Below are 13329 nucleotides of genomic sequence, written 5' to 3'. Positions count from 1 at the left end.
TGTCCGCAGAAATGCGGATCCGTGTTTTTTGCGAATTAGATACAGACCTATTCACTCCTATGGGTCCCTTTTCTTCCGTTCTGCCGCTCTGCAAAACAAATAAAGCATTTCCTATACTTGTCAGTGAAAATCAGGACGTGGCCCTATTGAAGTCTATGGGTCCGCAAAAAGGCAGAACATAATAGTTTTTTTTGCGGACATGCTGAACTGTTCCCCAAAAAAACGGATCCGCATTTTTGCGGACAGCATACGTCCCTCTAAATGAGCCCTGAAACTTACTTGTCCATTACTAATGACGTCGCACACATCCACATGACTGCTGCAGCCAATCACTGGGCTCAGCAGTGTTATGTCCTACACGCAGGCATCACTTCTCATTGACTGCAGTGGTCACTTGGATGTGCGCTCGTCATCGCCGCAGCAAAGTAAACCAAGACCCCCAGGACCACAGGAGTGGCAGGATAAAACAGACGGGTCTTGGTTATTTTTTATGCCTTTATTTAACACATTTCCTACTGGATTGGAAAAAAAAAACATTAAGAAAACTAGAAGTAAAGTTATTGGAAAGTTTTTTCACTGGTGGCATTGAGCTGAGCTCCCGTGTTGTAATATTCCAGTGTGATTCGGGGTGAAGATGTGGGATAATCTTCCATATTTGTTTTGTTTTCTTGCAGGCCGTCCCTCGGATTATCGTCCAGTCTGCCAGTATCGATGACAGCGCCTTGAAGCCTAAGCCGGTATGTGACACCCGCTATGGTCACCTAAATCCCAACTCTTCTATATTTTATATATTAATGGATTTGTGAAGTGTAGCACAGCTGGGTTTGTCAGGCTCACTAGATCTAGATTTGTAAGATGCAGCAGAGCTGTTCTTGGCTTGCGTACAGAGTTTGTTAGAGATCAGATGGGGCGACGGGGTGCCGGCTTTGTCGGGCGAGACGGGGTGCCGGCTTTGTCGGGCGAGACGGGGTGCCGGCTTTGTCGGGCGAGACGGGGTGCCGGCTTTGTCGGGCGAGACGGGGTGCCGGCTTTGTCGGGCGAGACGGGGTGCCGGCTTTGTCGGGCGAGACGGGGTGCCGGCTTTGTCGGGCGAGACGGGGGTGCCGGCTTTGTCGGGCGAGACGGGGTGCCGGCTTTGTCGGGCGAGACGGGGTGCCGGCTTTGTCGGGCGAGACGGGGGTGCCGGCTTCGTCGGGCGAGACGGGGTGCCGGCTTTGTCGGGCGAGACGGGGTGCCGGCTTTGTCGGGCGAGACGGGGTGCCGGCTTTGTCGGGCGAGACGGGGTGCCGGCTTTGTCGGGCGAGACGGGGTGCCGGCTTTGTCGGGCGAGACGGGGTGCCGGCTTTGTCGGGCGAGACGGGGTGCCGGCTTTGTCGGGCGAGACGGGGTGCCGGCTTTGTCGGGCGAGACGGGGTGCCGGCTTTGTCGGGCGAGACGGGGTGCCGGCTTTGTCGGGCGAGACGGGGTGCCGGCTTTGTCGGGCGAGACGGGGTGCCGGCTTTGTCGGGCGAGACGGGGTGCCGGCTTTGTCGGGCGAGACGGGGTGCCGGCTTTGTCGGGCGAGACGGGGTGCCGGCTTTGTCGGGCGAGACGGGGTGCCGGCTTTGTCGGGCGAGACGGGGTGCCGGCTTTGTCGGGCGAGACGGGGTGCCGGCTTTGTCGGGCGAGACGGGGTGCCGGCTTTGTCGGGCGAGACGGGGTGCCGGCTTTGTCGGGCGAGACGGGGTGCCGGCTTTGTCGGGCGAGACGGGGTGCCGGCTTTGTTGGGCGAGACGGGGTGCCGGCTTTGTGTTTAGCATGTAGCAGAGGGCAGTTTTATGACACTATATATACAGTTATTCCTATTTCCTCCTATAATGTACTTCCAGAGCATGCTGGGAAATGTAGTGTAGCCGGCGGGCAGTCCTAGACTCCTGAATGACCCCTTGTCCGCCATTATGATAGTAATTATACCATGAGGTAAGGGCGCTCCTGTTCTCTGATGAAGTTTTAGCTTTTCTAACAATTGAGTTTCCAGGGCATGTCACGCCCCCCTCTCAGGAGCGTCCCCCATAACTCTGCCTCTGACAGACACTATTGATTACCCAAGTTTAGTACATGTTGCCTCTGGGAAATAGATCTGAGAAATGGTCTGTTTAATCTCAGAAGCTGCCTCTAAATTCTTCACCTGTAAATTGACAGGCCCCAGGAAAATGGAAGGCGGTGGGGAAGAAAATTTGGAAGCGAAAAAATAAATCTTTGGCAGCCAGTTGAAAATTCATGATTTATCCGGGCCTTAAGTGCAGCCAAAGAACTGCTAGAGACATATAGATCACTGCAGCCCTCCAGCACCCATAAATCCTGCCGTCTGAGCAGCGAAAGGACCAGGCCTGTCTCATAAATCAACTCTCAAGTAAATATTAGGAGCAAAAAAATCTTCCTTGTGCAGAGTTTGTCCTTCTGCAAGAGGTGATCGGCGTGTAACAGGATTAACACTCGAGGACCTGCTACATGTGAGGTGACCCCTGGACATTAGAGGATTCCTACCAAAACTTACTCTCTTTGGCCGGTCACACCGAAAATCTGTAGGACTCCCAGTCTGTTGTTATTGGGGGGGGGGGGGCGGTTATGTCAGACAAGTTGTATTATTTTTTTTCCGTTTCATTCTATTGATGCCACCATGGCTTAGATAGTTTAAACTCTTGAGCAAGTTAGAAGACCATTATGATTTTAGATAAAAGATAGATAGATATATAGATAGAAAACAGTCCCAGTAAGAGGACTGAAACGTCGCTGTATGGGTGAATAAAGGACAACACAGTTTTCACCGATTGGATGTGTTGCGGCTCTTTTTTCATTTTATGGATAGATATTAGATCAGATAGTCAGATAGATAGACAGAGAGATATGAGAGAAATAGATACAAGTTGAATGGTAATTCAGAGATATTGACTGTTTATTTATCCCACTGCTTAGGCTAACCATGAGGAATTGACTGGGGTCCGTCAACCAGTGATTGCCCGCTCCCCAGTACAAGATAAGAAAAGTGACAAGACACCAGTAGTGCCTTCCCAACCAAAAGTCTGTGATTCTCCAGGACAAGAGTCCCAGGAAGGACCTCCAAGCCCACTCAGTGAAGCTTCGAGTGGATACTTCTCCCATAGTGTCTCCACAGCCACGCTATCAGAGGCATTAAACACGGGAAGTGAAGTGCCTACAGGACAACCATTGAGTCCATTGGCCACCGATATTAGCTTGGCTACAGTACCTACCTCCCAGGAGCCTGAGAAAGACCATACTGGCAAGCTGAATGCAGTATCTGCTCACGATAATCTCTCAAGCAAGTCAGAGCCCTGGAAGGAGCTGGAGAAACCGGTTCTCACCAAAGACTCAAATCACAAGGAATATCAGGACTTAAGTTCTAGCATCACACATGATACCAAGCCATATCCAAAAACATCAACTGTTGATGTCATGTATGTTCCCATAAGCACCGGAGGATGTCCAACTGTAGACCTCTCTGTTCCTTCCCAAGACAAGCCCCTAGCAACAAGCTTGACATCTTCTGAAAACCAAGACCCCAAGGATTCTTCTGCACCAGGACCCAAACCTCTAACCAGTGACCACTTACTCCAAAGTAAAGTTGTAATGTCACCTTTCAAAATACAAAAGGTGAAAACATCCGAGCTGAGGTCCTTCACACGGATGCTCGGAGATGAAACGCCAAGCTCAGAGAAGGTGGTGGGAACAGATTCTATATTAAAGGGTAGTCAGGAAAAGTTACAGGACCAAGTGGGAAGTGGCGAAGACCCATCGGAAGCAACCTCTGACACGGAGGAGTCTCAGGAGGTTCCTGAGTGGTTGAAAGAGGGAGAATATGTGACCGTTGGGACCAATAAGAATGGTATCGTAAAATACGTTGGACCCGCAGACTTTCAGGAAGGAATGTGGGTCGGTGTGGAGCTTGATCTGCCTGCTGGTAAGAAACTTTCTTCTTAGGGTGATTCTTCTTTAAAGATGATCTTAGACTTTTGATACGCCAACCAATCTTTATCCTCTGTGAGAACTAATAGGCCGTACATTGTTGGTGGATCTCTGTGAAAGCATCATCATGTAGTAGAGCTTGGTTTGTTCATTATGTGAGAGTATGTTATAGGTATAGCGTGGCTGAGTTTGTCACTTTTTTTTTTATATAGTGCTCCAGATACCCTATGGTGTGTCCTATCTACCTTACTGGGCACCATTATCTACCCTTGATTAAACTCGAAGGGGAATTAGCAATTAGCTGACCTGATGGCCATCAAGCATGGCTTGCATAAAGGGGTATTCCAGCCTAAAACTGGATAGGCGATAAATGTTAGATTTTTGTGAATTCAAGGAGGACTACCACTCTCCTCCCCTACCACTCTCCTCCCCTACCACTCTCCTCCCCTACCACTCTCCTCCCCTACCACTCTCCTCCCCTACCACTCTCCTCCCCTACCACTCTCCTCCCCTACCACTCTCCTCCCCTACCACTCTCCTCCCCTACCACTCTCCTCCCCTACCACTCTCCTCCCCTACCACTCTCCTCCCCTACCACTCTCCTCCCCTACCACTCTCCTCCCCTACCACTCTCCTCCCCTACCACTCTCCTCCCCCGATCGCGAAGACTAATGACTAGCAGCAAGGAGTTTGAACAGAGCAGAAGCATTCTCGACCACCATGGCATTCAAAATCCGTCTTGCCACGTTCTTGGTAGCAGTTGAGTCTAGCAGTCGATGAGGTCGCCATGAAGTGCAGTGTTGATCACCAGCATAATAAAAACTACATACTGAAAATATTGCCCTACTATATAGGTAGAGTTGATATAGATGTCACACCAGAAGGGCAACCAGATAGAACAGGTTTTGTTTTTACAGAGTTCTACTGAGGTCCTTTCCTCATGTCATTATTTTCTTATTTTCTTCACCCTAAGGCAAAAATGACGGCTCTGTCGGTGGCAAACACTACTTCAAATGCAACCCAGGCTATGGTGTCTTAGTGAGACCTAACAGAGTGAAAAAAGCTACTGGTACTGCCCGGAGAAGAAGTGCTGGATTGCGTTTGCAGGGAGGAACAGAAGACAAGAAAACTGGGAGCTTGTCCGGATCTGCTGGAAATCTCGCAGCATTGACCGCCTTGGCCAAGCCGGATAGAGCCGCTAACTTGAAGGCGGATGCCCGTAAAAAGACGGAGAACAGAAAGTCATGGGCTAATTAATCTACAACACACTACAAGATGGTCATCATCTTCAGTGACTGTCTTCTTCACTACTAATTCTATGCTGTTCCTGCAGGTACATCTGCTTAGAAAGTAGATGACGCAGCACCGGTACGGTATTTTATTTCCACCCCAGTACGGTATTTTATCTCCACACCAGTGACCAAGGCTCAGCTCCGATCCAATGATGCTTGTCATAGTGTAAAATTCAGAACCATGCAGTTATGATGGCATGGCCGAGCCCGTGAGGAGTGGAGAGCCTCCCAAATGCCATTCCTCAATTTTTATTTTTTCTCCAACCATCTAACATATACTGTATGTGAATCTACATGTATATATGTGTATGTGTAAATATGTTCTATACATACATTGTATGTTATTAAGGCAGACATCATGCTCATCCATGATCCTGTCCGACCTCTCAGACCAACACTGTGGCTTCTTCTTAGTCATTTTGTCACAACCGCAATCGGAGAGAAATCTGACAAAAGGGAAAATAGACTGGGACCAGTATGTGTCCAGTCACGTCTGTGTGTATACATGTATATAGCAGGTTATTAGTATACATATACGTGGTTGGAATTTTGGAAAGTGTAATGTGCAATGAGAAGCAAAGGTAGTCATGTCATATACAAAACTTTACCTTGGCCAATGTCCATAATGGCTTCCCTGTAGGCCCAGTATACATGCTCTTATTTTTGTGGTCATATGATCCTTGTGTTATGTTAATGTTGTTTGATTTAAGCAGTTTTTATTTGTGTAATCCCACTATTACCACAGTTGTGAATGAGACCACTCATGTTTTTAAGAGGATTTGCAACCATGATTGAACCATGATCTGATTAATAATGCAGGTGGGATTGGTATGGCTTAAGTGTTAATAAGATGTTCCTCCAGCCTGCCCTGCCTAATATCCACAGTTGGGTGAACTATTCCTATTAGTCTGTCTTTGAGATGAGAGCAAAGAAGGAGCAAGGAGGTTTTGAAGGACTCAACCCACATGTTGTCTCTAATTACCATAGTAATCAGATTTATATATGGAGAGCCTCTTGAGTACAACACAGTCACTTATCTCCTTAGCATGTTATTACGACTGCCTTTCAGTACTCTAAGCATGGAGAAGGTTCTTCATGTGACAACTATGAAAGCACAAAAATGTTCTATAGAAGGTGGAGGGTCTTATATTTATGTTATTTATGGGTGGTGGGATGTGATGAAGGGTAATAGAATCATATTATTGGAGATGGGGAGGGGGGGGGTGCGATGTACAATCTAACAGTTCTCTGTTGATGACCACTACAACGCTCACTTGGTTAGATTTTAAGGCAAGTGTGTCGTGACCAAATCCCATGTCAAAGGCTTGGGAAGGACAAGATGAGACTTTTTGTTCTACATTATAAGCCAAGACCTAGTATGGAGTTGAAGAAGAGCCGGGTATCTCTGGTGAAATGTAGAAAGGGATAATGCAGAACCTCTCAGCTACTTGACCTTTCAAAAACACCTTCTGTACTAATACTGGTGGCATCATTTATAGCTACAGCAATCCTTGTTTATCTCTGTACTTTGTAGTCCCTTACCTGGTGTAGACCCTCCTGAGCTTACTGCACTCGTCTACCTCCACATTGGAGGCCATTTTGTCCACAACCTGGTGACTCTACTACTCTTCACACTTACAACATGTCAAAATGATAGGTACATTTTGATGATTTCACTTTAAAAAATAAAATAGAATGGCCATCATCCACCTAGTATTGAGATCACAACCTTGCACTTGTTACACTATAGATATGATGCCACTGAAAAGCCTCAGGTTGGGGACCATTGCTGTAGACCAACATCTCCTCCACTGATAGTGTCACTATACGACTCACCTTCGAGCTTGCACTGTGATATCCAATAGTATAGCACTTTCACCAGCACAGAGGTCACTAATACGTATGGATCTAGGCATGGTCGACATGTGGAGAAGATCAGGACCAAATATGAAAGCGGTGGGGGTGTAAATTAGCTTGCAGTTGATTCCAAGGGCAAATAATAGCACAAAAATATGTCCTATGTGGCATATTTCCTACAAAGTGCCTTAACCCTTTAGTCCACTTCAGACAGTACCGGTGGCAGCTATGGAGACTACAACGTTTTACAAATTAGAGACAGGTAGCTTTAGTGATGGACCTCATGGATGTCTGGAACTTTCAAGAAAGGGTCATTAACTCTTTAGTCAAGCCAGTCAATAGGTCAACATTGTCTGTTGTGAGAGAAGCTAATTTGTAGGCACATGGTCCCCTGGATTTAGCTGGTCCTGTCTTAGGACAATTACATATGCTTTGTAAAAATCCTCTGCTGTCAAATGGTGACAGCAATCTACGGCAATAGTTAGATGGCTACTTGAGTTGAATATCAAAGGTCAAAAGAGCTCAGTTTTTTTTCTCTTAACTTCTTAAATAAAACATTTTTGTAAACTTCTGTGGATAGTAATAAGTCAAGTTTCAAAAGAAGTTCTATTTGAGACCTCCTTCTGTACGTGCTGCTTGGTTGTCCACTACTTCATCACCCTCTAGCATTCCTGTAGCTCATCACGTTGCGTTCGGACACTTTGACCTATCTAGTGTCTGAGATGGTTGAGACCAATTGTGAAGACCACCTGTCCTTTGTCTTCTTAGAGATGTCCCCCAATCCTAACAGAACCCCCACATTATATTTTGTGTATTTTGTTTTTAGCATGATAGTAAGTGTAATATTGTTCCATCTTACATCTCTGCCAAGTATCTGTTGCAAAACCACACTTGCCTTTCTGTTGAGATGCTCCTTTGAACCACGTATAGATAGAGCATACATAGACAAGACTGCCACCCGATGTTGGCCATATCTGGACTGTAGTGAACTGGCAACCACTGTAATTTGGGGCAATTTTGCTCCATGACAGAGCTGTGGTGTATCCCCTGTGTTTATAGGCCCCCCCGCCCTCCCCGAGAGGAGGCTAGAAGGTAAAAGCGATCTGTACACTATCTGGTGGAAGTAGCTTTTAAATTCCTTTGTACATATTTTAACGCACTTTACTTGACCTTAATCAGCCATACGTGGTTAAAATCAAGCAAAAAAAATCAAAAACATCTCATGTCGTATTAAAAACATTTGTGATTTATTTTTTATTGCTTGCACTGATGCTGCTGCGGTTTTAGAGATTTTCTACATATATGAATAGATTTTTTTTTTATTGTCCAGTGATAGCTGGAGCCTGCAACCCACTGCCACCAATCGGGAGATCTTTATGGGTGCAGAGCCCAAGGAAGATAAATTATGCTTGGTTAAGTTATATCTTGAAGTTTTGACCTGCCAGGGTTGGACTTGAGTGTTTTGAGCAGGGGCGGAGACTAATGACATTGTTCAACCCATGCTTAGAGTTCACACCACGTGAGATTCTTGACCTTTCAACTAGTTGAACATCGAACGCTTTCAATGGGGGGGAGCAGAAATCCACTGTCCTCAAGGTTTTAAGCCAAACTCCATTAGTGGGCCCTGTTGTCTCCAGAGGAGGGGATCGTGGCTAAAGACATGACCCCCCCCCCCTCTGTTTTATTGTCACTTAATATGAGATACGTTCAGCTGTTCAACTAGCCGGGCATCTGAAGCTTTTATGAGGTGGGAAACTGATCTACTATGTTCAAAGCTCCATGGCTAGGCCCTGATGGACCAGGCCAGCCCTCAAGCAATTTCTGGATGGCACAGTCTCCCCCTGATGGCTGCCTTATTTCTACATTCCAAAAATATCAACCCGCTCTTCTTTTTCACCATAGCCCACACCCACGGCGGCCTTCATGAACATATCTGCTTCTTTTTGGCAATACTAATTCTAATGTGCCTTAATTTTCCTAGATATTTTTAGACAAACCTTTTATACTTGCAGTTGGGCAAACGAGACTCCATACGTCTACACTGGGTCATTTTGTCTTTTTTTTTTTTTTTGTGCTTTTTTCTTTTCCCCTTTTCAATACAGAAATGAAATTCACTGAGTTTTTTTCTAGGATTTGATTAAATTAGTACATTTGCAAATCAAACAGCTGGCACATAAAAGTAACGATGTAATAATGGCGCCTGGAATCGGCTCTCTCCCGGCTTAGTGTTGTGGTATTAAAAAAACTTTTCTTGCCTCGAGATTCCGACTCCCGTGTCCCTTATTTGCTCAGCCATAAAGGGTTGTACCGAGAGCCGCTGTGTAGTAATTAACACCGTGATCTAGTTACCGTATATCTTAATAAGTTTTTATGTTTTACGTCTGTCGAGAGGGACAAGCCGTTTTGTTTTGGGTTTGAGCTGGGACTTGTAGTTCCTCCGCAGATCGGTAATGCACAGCTTGTCACCTCTATAGTTTTAGTGTTGTAGCTTCTAACCACTTCTCAATGTTCACATGATTTGTGTTTGGGCCGGAGATGTCCTCAAGAATTTTTGGACAATGAATTATAGATTTTTTTTTTAAATAAAAGAGCTGAATTCCAAAGAGATATCCAAGTAGAAGAAGCGGATCTGGACTTCTGATGCAAAACAATCTTCACTTTATGGCCATAAACAAAATACAGGCAGAGGTGACGCGTTTCAGCATTGCTTCATTAGGAAAAAGGCGGTGTAGCCGAAACGCGTCACATCTGCCTGTATGTTTTTGATTTGTATCAGAAGCGAGTGCTGACCCGCTTCTTCTACTTAGATGTATGGACCCGCGACCCAGGATACGAGCACCACCTCCTTCCAGTGTGCCGACTGATTATCTCTACAAAGAGAGATCCATGAAATTTGAGAATTTTTAAAGAAAGAAAGTTATTTTATTGTATTAAACTGCTGTACGATGCTCAACGATGTCTAATAAACTTTTTTAAACTTGGTTGTTGTGAGATAATTTTTATCAATTTTTTTTTTTTTCTTTTTTTTTTAAATAGAATTCATCTATATTATAATTTGTGTAATACAGGATGTAACTCAGGATCAGTACAGGATAAGTAATGTAATGTATGTACACAGTGACTCCACCAGCAGAATAGTGAGTGCAGTTCTGGAGTATAATACAGGATGTAACTCAGGATCAGTACAGGATAAGTAATGTAATGTATGTACACAGTGACTGCACCAGCAGAATAGTGAGTGCAGCTCTGGAGTATAATACAGGATGTAACTCAGGATCAGTACAGGATAAGTAATGTAATATATGTACACAGTGACTCCACCAGCAGAATAGGGAGTACAGCTCTGGAGTATAATACAGGATGTAACTCAGGATCAGTACAGGATAAGTAATGTAATGTATGTACACAGTGACTGCACCAGCAGAATAGTGAGTGCAGCTCAGGAGTATAATACAGGATGTTACTCAGGATCAGTACAGGATAAGTAATGTCATGTATGTACACAGTGACTGCACCAGCAGAATAGTGAGTGCAGCTCTGGAGTATAATACAGGATGTAACTCAGGATCAGTACAGGATAAGTAATGTAATGTATGTACACAGTGACTGCACCAGCAGAATAGTGAGTGCAGCTCTGGAGTATAATACAGGATGTAACTCAGGATCAGTACAGGATAAGTAATGTAATGTATGTACACAGTGACTCCACCAGCAGAATAGGGAGTGCAGCTCTGGAGTATAATACAGGATGTAACCCAGGATCAGTACAGGATAAGTAATGTATGTACACAGTGACTCCACCAGCAGAATAGTGAGTGCAGCTCTGGAGTATAATACAGGATGTAACCCAGGATCAGTACAGGATAAGTAATGTAATGTTTGTACACAGTGACTGCACCAGCAGAATAGTGAGTGCAGCTCTGGAGTATAATACAGGATGTAACTCAGGATCACTACAGGATAAGTAATGTAATGTATGTACACAGTGACTGCACCAGCAGAATAGTGAGTGCAGCTCTGGAGTATAATACAGGATGTAACTCAGGATCAGTACAGGATAAGTAATGTATGTACACAGTGACTGCACCAGCAGAATAGTGAGTGCAGCTCTGGAGTATAATACAGGATGTAACTCAGGATCAGTACAGGATAAGTAATGTAATGTATGTACACAGTGACTCCACCAGCAGAATAGTGAGTGCAGCTCTGGAGTATAATACAGGATGTTAGTTTTTCATAGACCCTTTTGGACCCAGGATTTTGAAATTATATAGTTCAAATAGCCATAGGCTACAAAACTCCTGTTTCTGGTCGATTAAAACATAACGTTTATTCCTATCAATAAAACTAATTCAGAACAGGAGAAAAAAGAAAAGAAAAAATACTTATTTTTAAAACATAAAGGTGCTATGGTGATACTCTCGGCAGAAGACTGGGATATATTTCCCACAAGTGCGTCCTAATTTGTTTGGGATATTCCCTCTTAACGCCACTTGGAGTATAGCTGCTGCTACATAGAGTGTTCAGGATAACCTCATATATCCTACTTGGAATGATTCCCTATTAGCACCACTCTAGGTGCAGCACTGCCGCTAATGTGTCTAAGTGTAGCGAGTCTGCAGATCTCGTCACTCAAACACTGAATCAATCATGCACCTATTTTAAAAGATCAAACTAAAGCTCCCCCAACATGTTTCACCACTAGATGTGGCTTCATCAGGGGATGGAGCTACTGTCAACACGAGTGCTTAGTGCGTGAAAGTTTATAACTGCTAGGGATGGGACATTAGTTGTTCGCTATCCAATCCCTGCTCAGAGCTCGTGTGGCAGCATGATCATCCAATCCGGTATCTTACATGTCGCCCCCTCCAGAGCGCATGCGTCTGTACTTAGAAGATTTTTCCTCCGTCCTAAATGCGCATGCGTCGGGACTTCTATTCATATCTTGTCCGACAGGGCTTACTGCGCATGCCCCCATACTTAGAGATTTTCCCATACTCACAACTAGATATCTGTTAGATATGCGCATGCGTCAGAACTTCTTATTCGCATCCTATTCAGGAGCGGGTATTGCGTTGTGAGTATGGGAAAATCTCTAAGTATGGGGGCATGCGCAGTAAGCCCTGTCGGACAAGATATGAATAGAAGTCCCGACGCATGCGCATTTAGGACGGAGGAAAAATCTTCTAAGTACAGACGCATGCGCTCTGGAGGGGGCGACATGTAAGATACCGGATTGGATGATCATGCTGCCACACGAGCTCTGAGCAGGGATTGGATAGCGAACAACTAATGTCCCATCCCTAGCATTTATAAACTTTCACGCACTAAGCACTCGTGTTGACAGTAGCTCCATCCCCTGATGAAGCCACATCTAGTGGTGAAACATGTTGGGGGAGCTTTAGTTTGATCTTTTAAAATAGGTGCATGATTGATTCAGTGTTTGAGTGACGAGATCTGCAGACTCGCTACACTTAGACACATTAGCGGCAGTGCTGCACCTAGAGTGGTGCTAATAGGGAATCATTCCAAGTAGGATATATGAGGTTATCCTGAACACTCTATGTAGCAGCAGCTATATCCTAAGTGGCGTTAAGAGGGAATATCCCAAACAAATTAGGACGCACTTGTGGGAAATATATCCCAGTCTTCTGCCGAGAGTATCACCATAGCACCTTTATGTTTTAAAAATAAGTATTTTTTCTTTTCTTTTTTTCTCCTGTTCTGAATTAGTTTTATTGATAGGAATAAACGTTATGTTTTAATCGACCAGAAACAGGAGTTTTGTAGCCTATGGCTATTTGAACTATATAATACAGGATGTAACTCAGGATCAGTACAGGATAAGTAATGTAATGTATGTACACAGTGACTCCACCAGCAGAATAGTGAGTGCAGCTCTGGAGTATAATACAGGATGTAACTCAGGATCAGTACAGGATAAGTAATGTAATGTATGTACACAGTGACTCCACCAGCAGAACAGTGAGTGCAGCTCTGCAGTATAATACAGGATGTCACTCAGGATCAGTACAGGATAAGTAATGTATGTACACAGTGACTGCACCAGCAGAATAGTGAGTGCAGCTCTGGAGTATAATACAGGATGTAACTCAGGATCAGTACAGGATAAGTATTGTATGTACACAGTGACTCCACCAGCAGAATAGTGAGTGCAGCTCTGGAGTATAATACAGGATGTAACTTGGGATAAGTA

General features: G+C 44.8%; 1 protein-coding gene across 1 annotated transcript in view; it reads left to right on the top strand.

Moving 5' to 3' along the window:
* KIF13B (kinesin family member 13B) overlaps positions 1 to 10093 on the top strand; it is a 156259-nt gene extending 146166 nt beyond the window's left edge. The window contains exons 38-40 of the mRNA XM_040427155.1: positions 675 to 737; positions 2956 to 3958; positions 4937 to 10093. Coding sequence (XP_040283089.1) covers positions 675 to 737; positions 2956 to 3958; positions 4937 to 5220 — 1350 coding nt within the window. The 3' untranslated portion in view covers positions 5221 to 10093. The remainder of the gene's footprint in view (positions 1 to 674; positions 738 to 2955; positions 3959 to 4936) is intronic.
* The last annotated feature ends 3236 nt before the right edge of the window (positions 10094 to 13329 follow it).

The sequence above is a fragment of the Bufo bufo genome, chromosome 4 (genome assembly GCF_905171765.1).
Source record: "Bufo bufo chromosome 4, aBufBuf1.1, whole genome shotgun sequence".
Taxonomy (NCBI): domain Eukaryota; kingdom Metazoa; phylum Chordata; class Amphibia; order Anura; family Bufonidae; genus Bufo; species Bufo bufo.
This window is presented reverse-complemented; position numbering and strand designations above follow the sequence as displayed.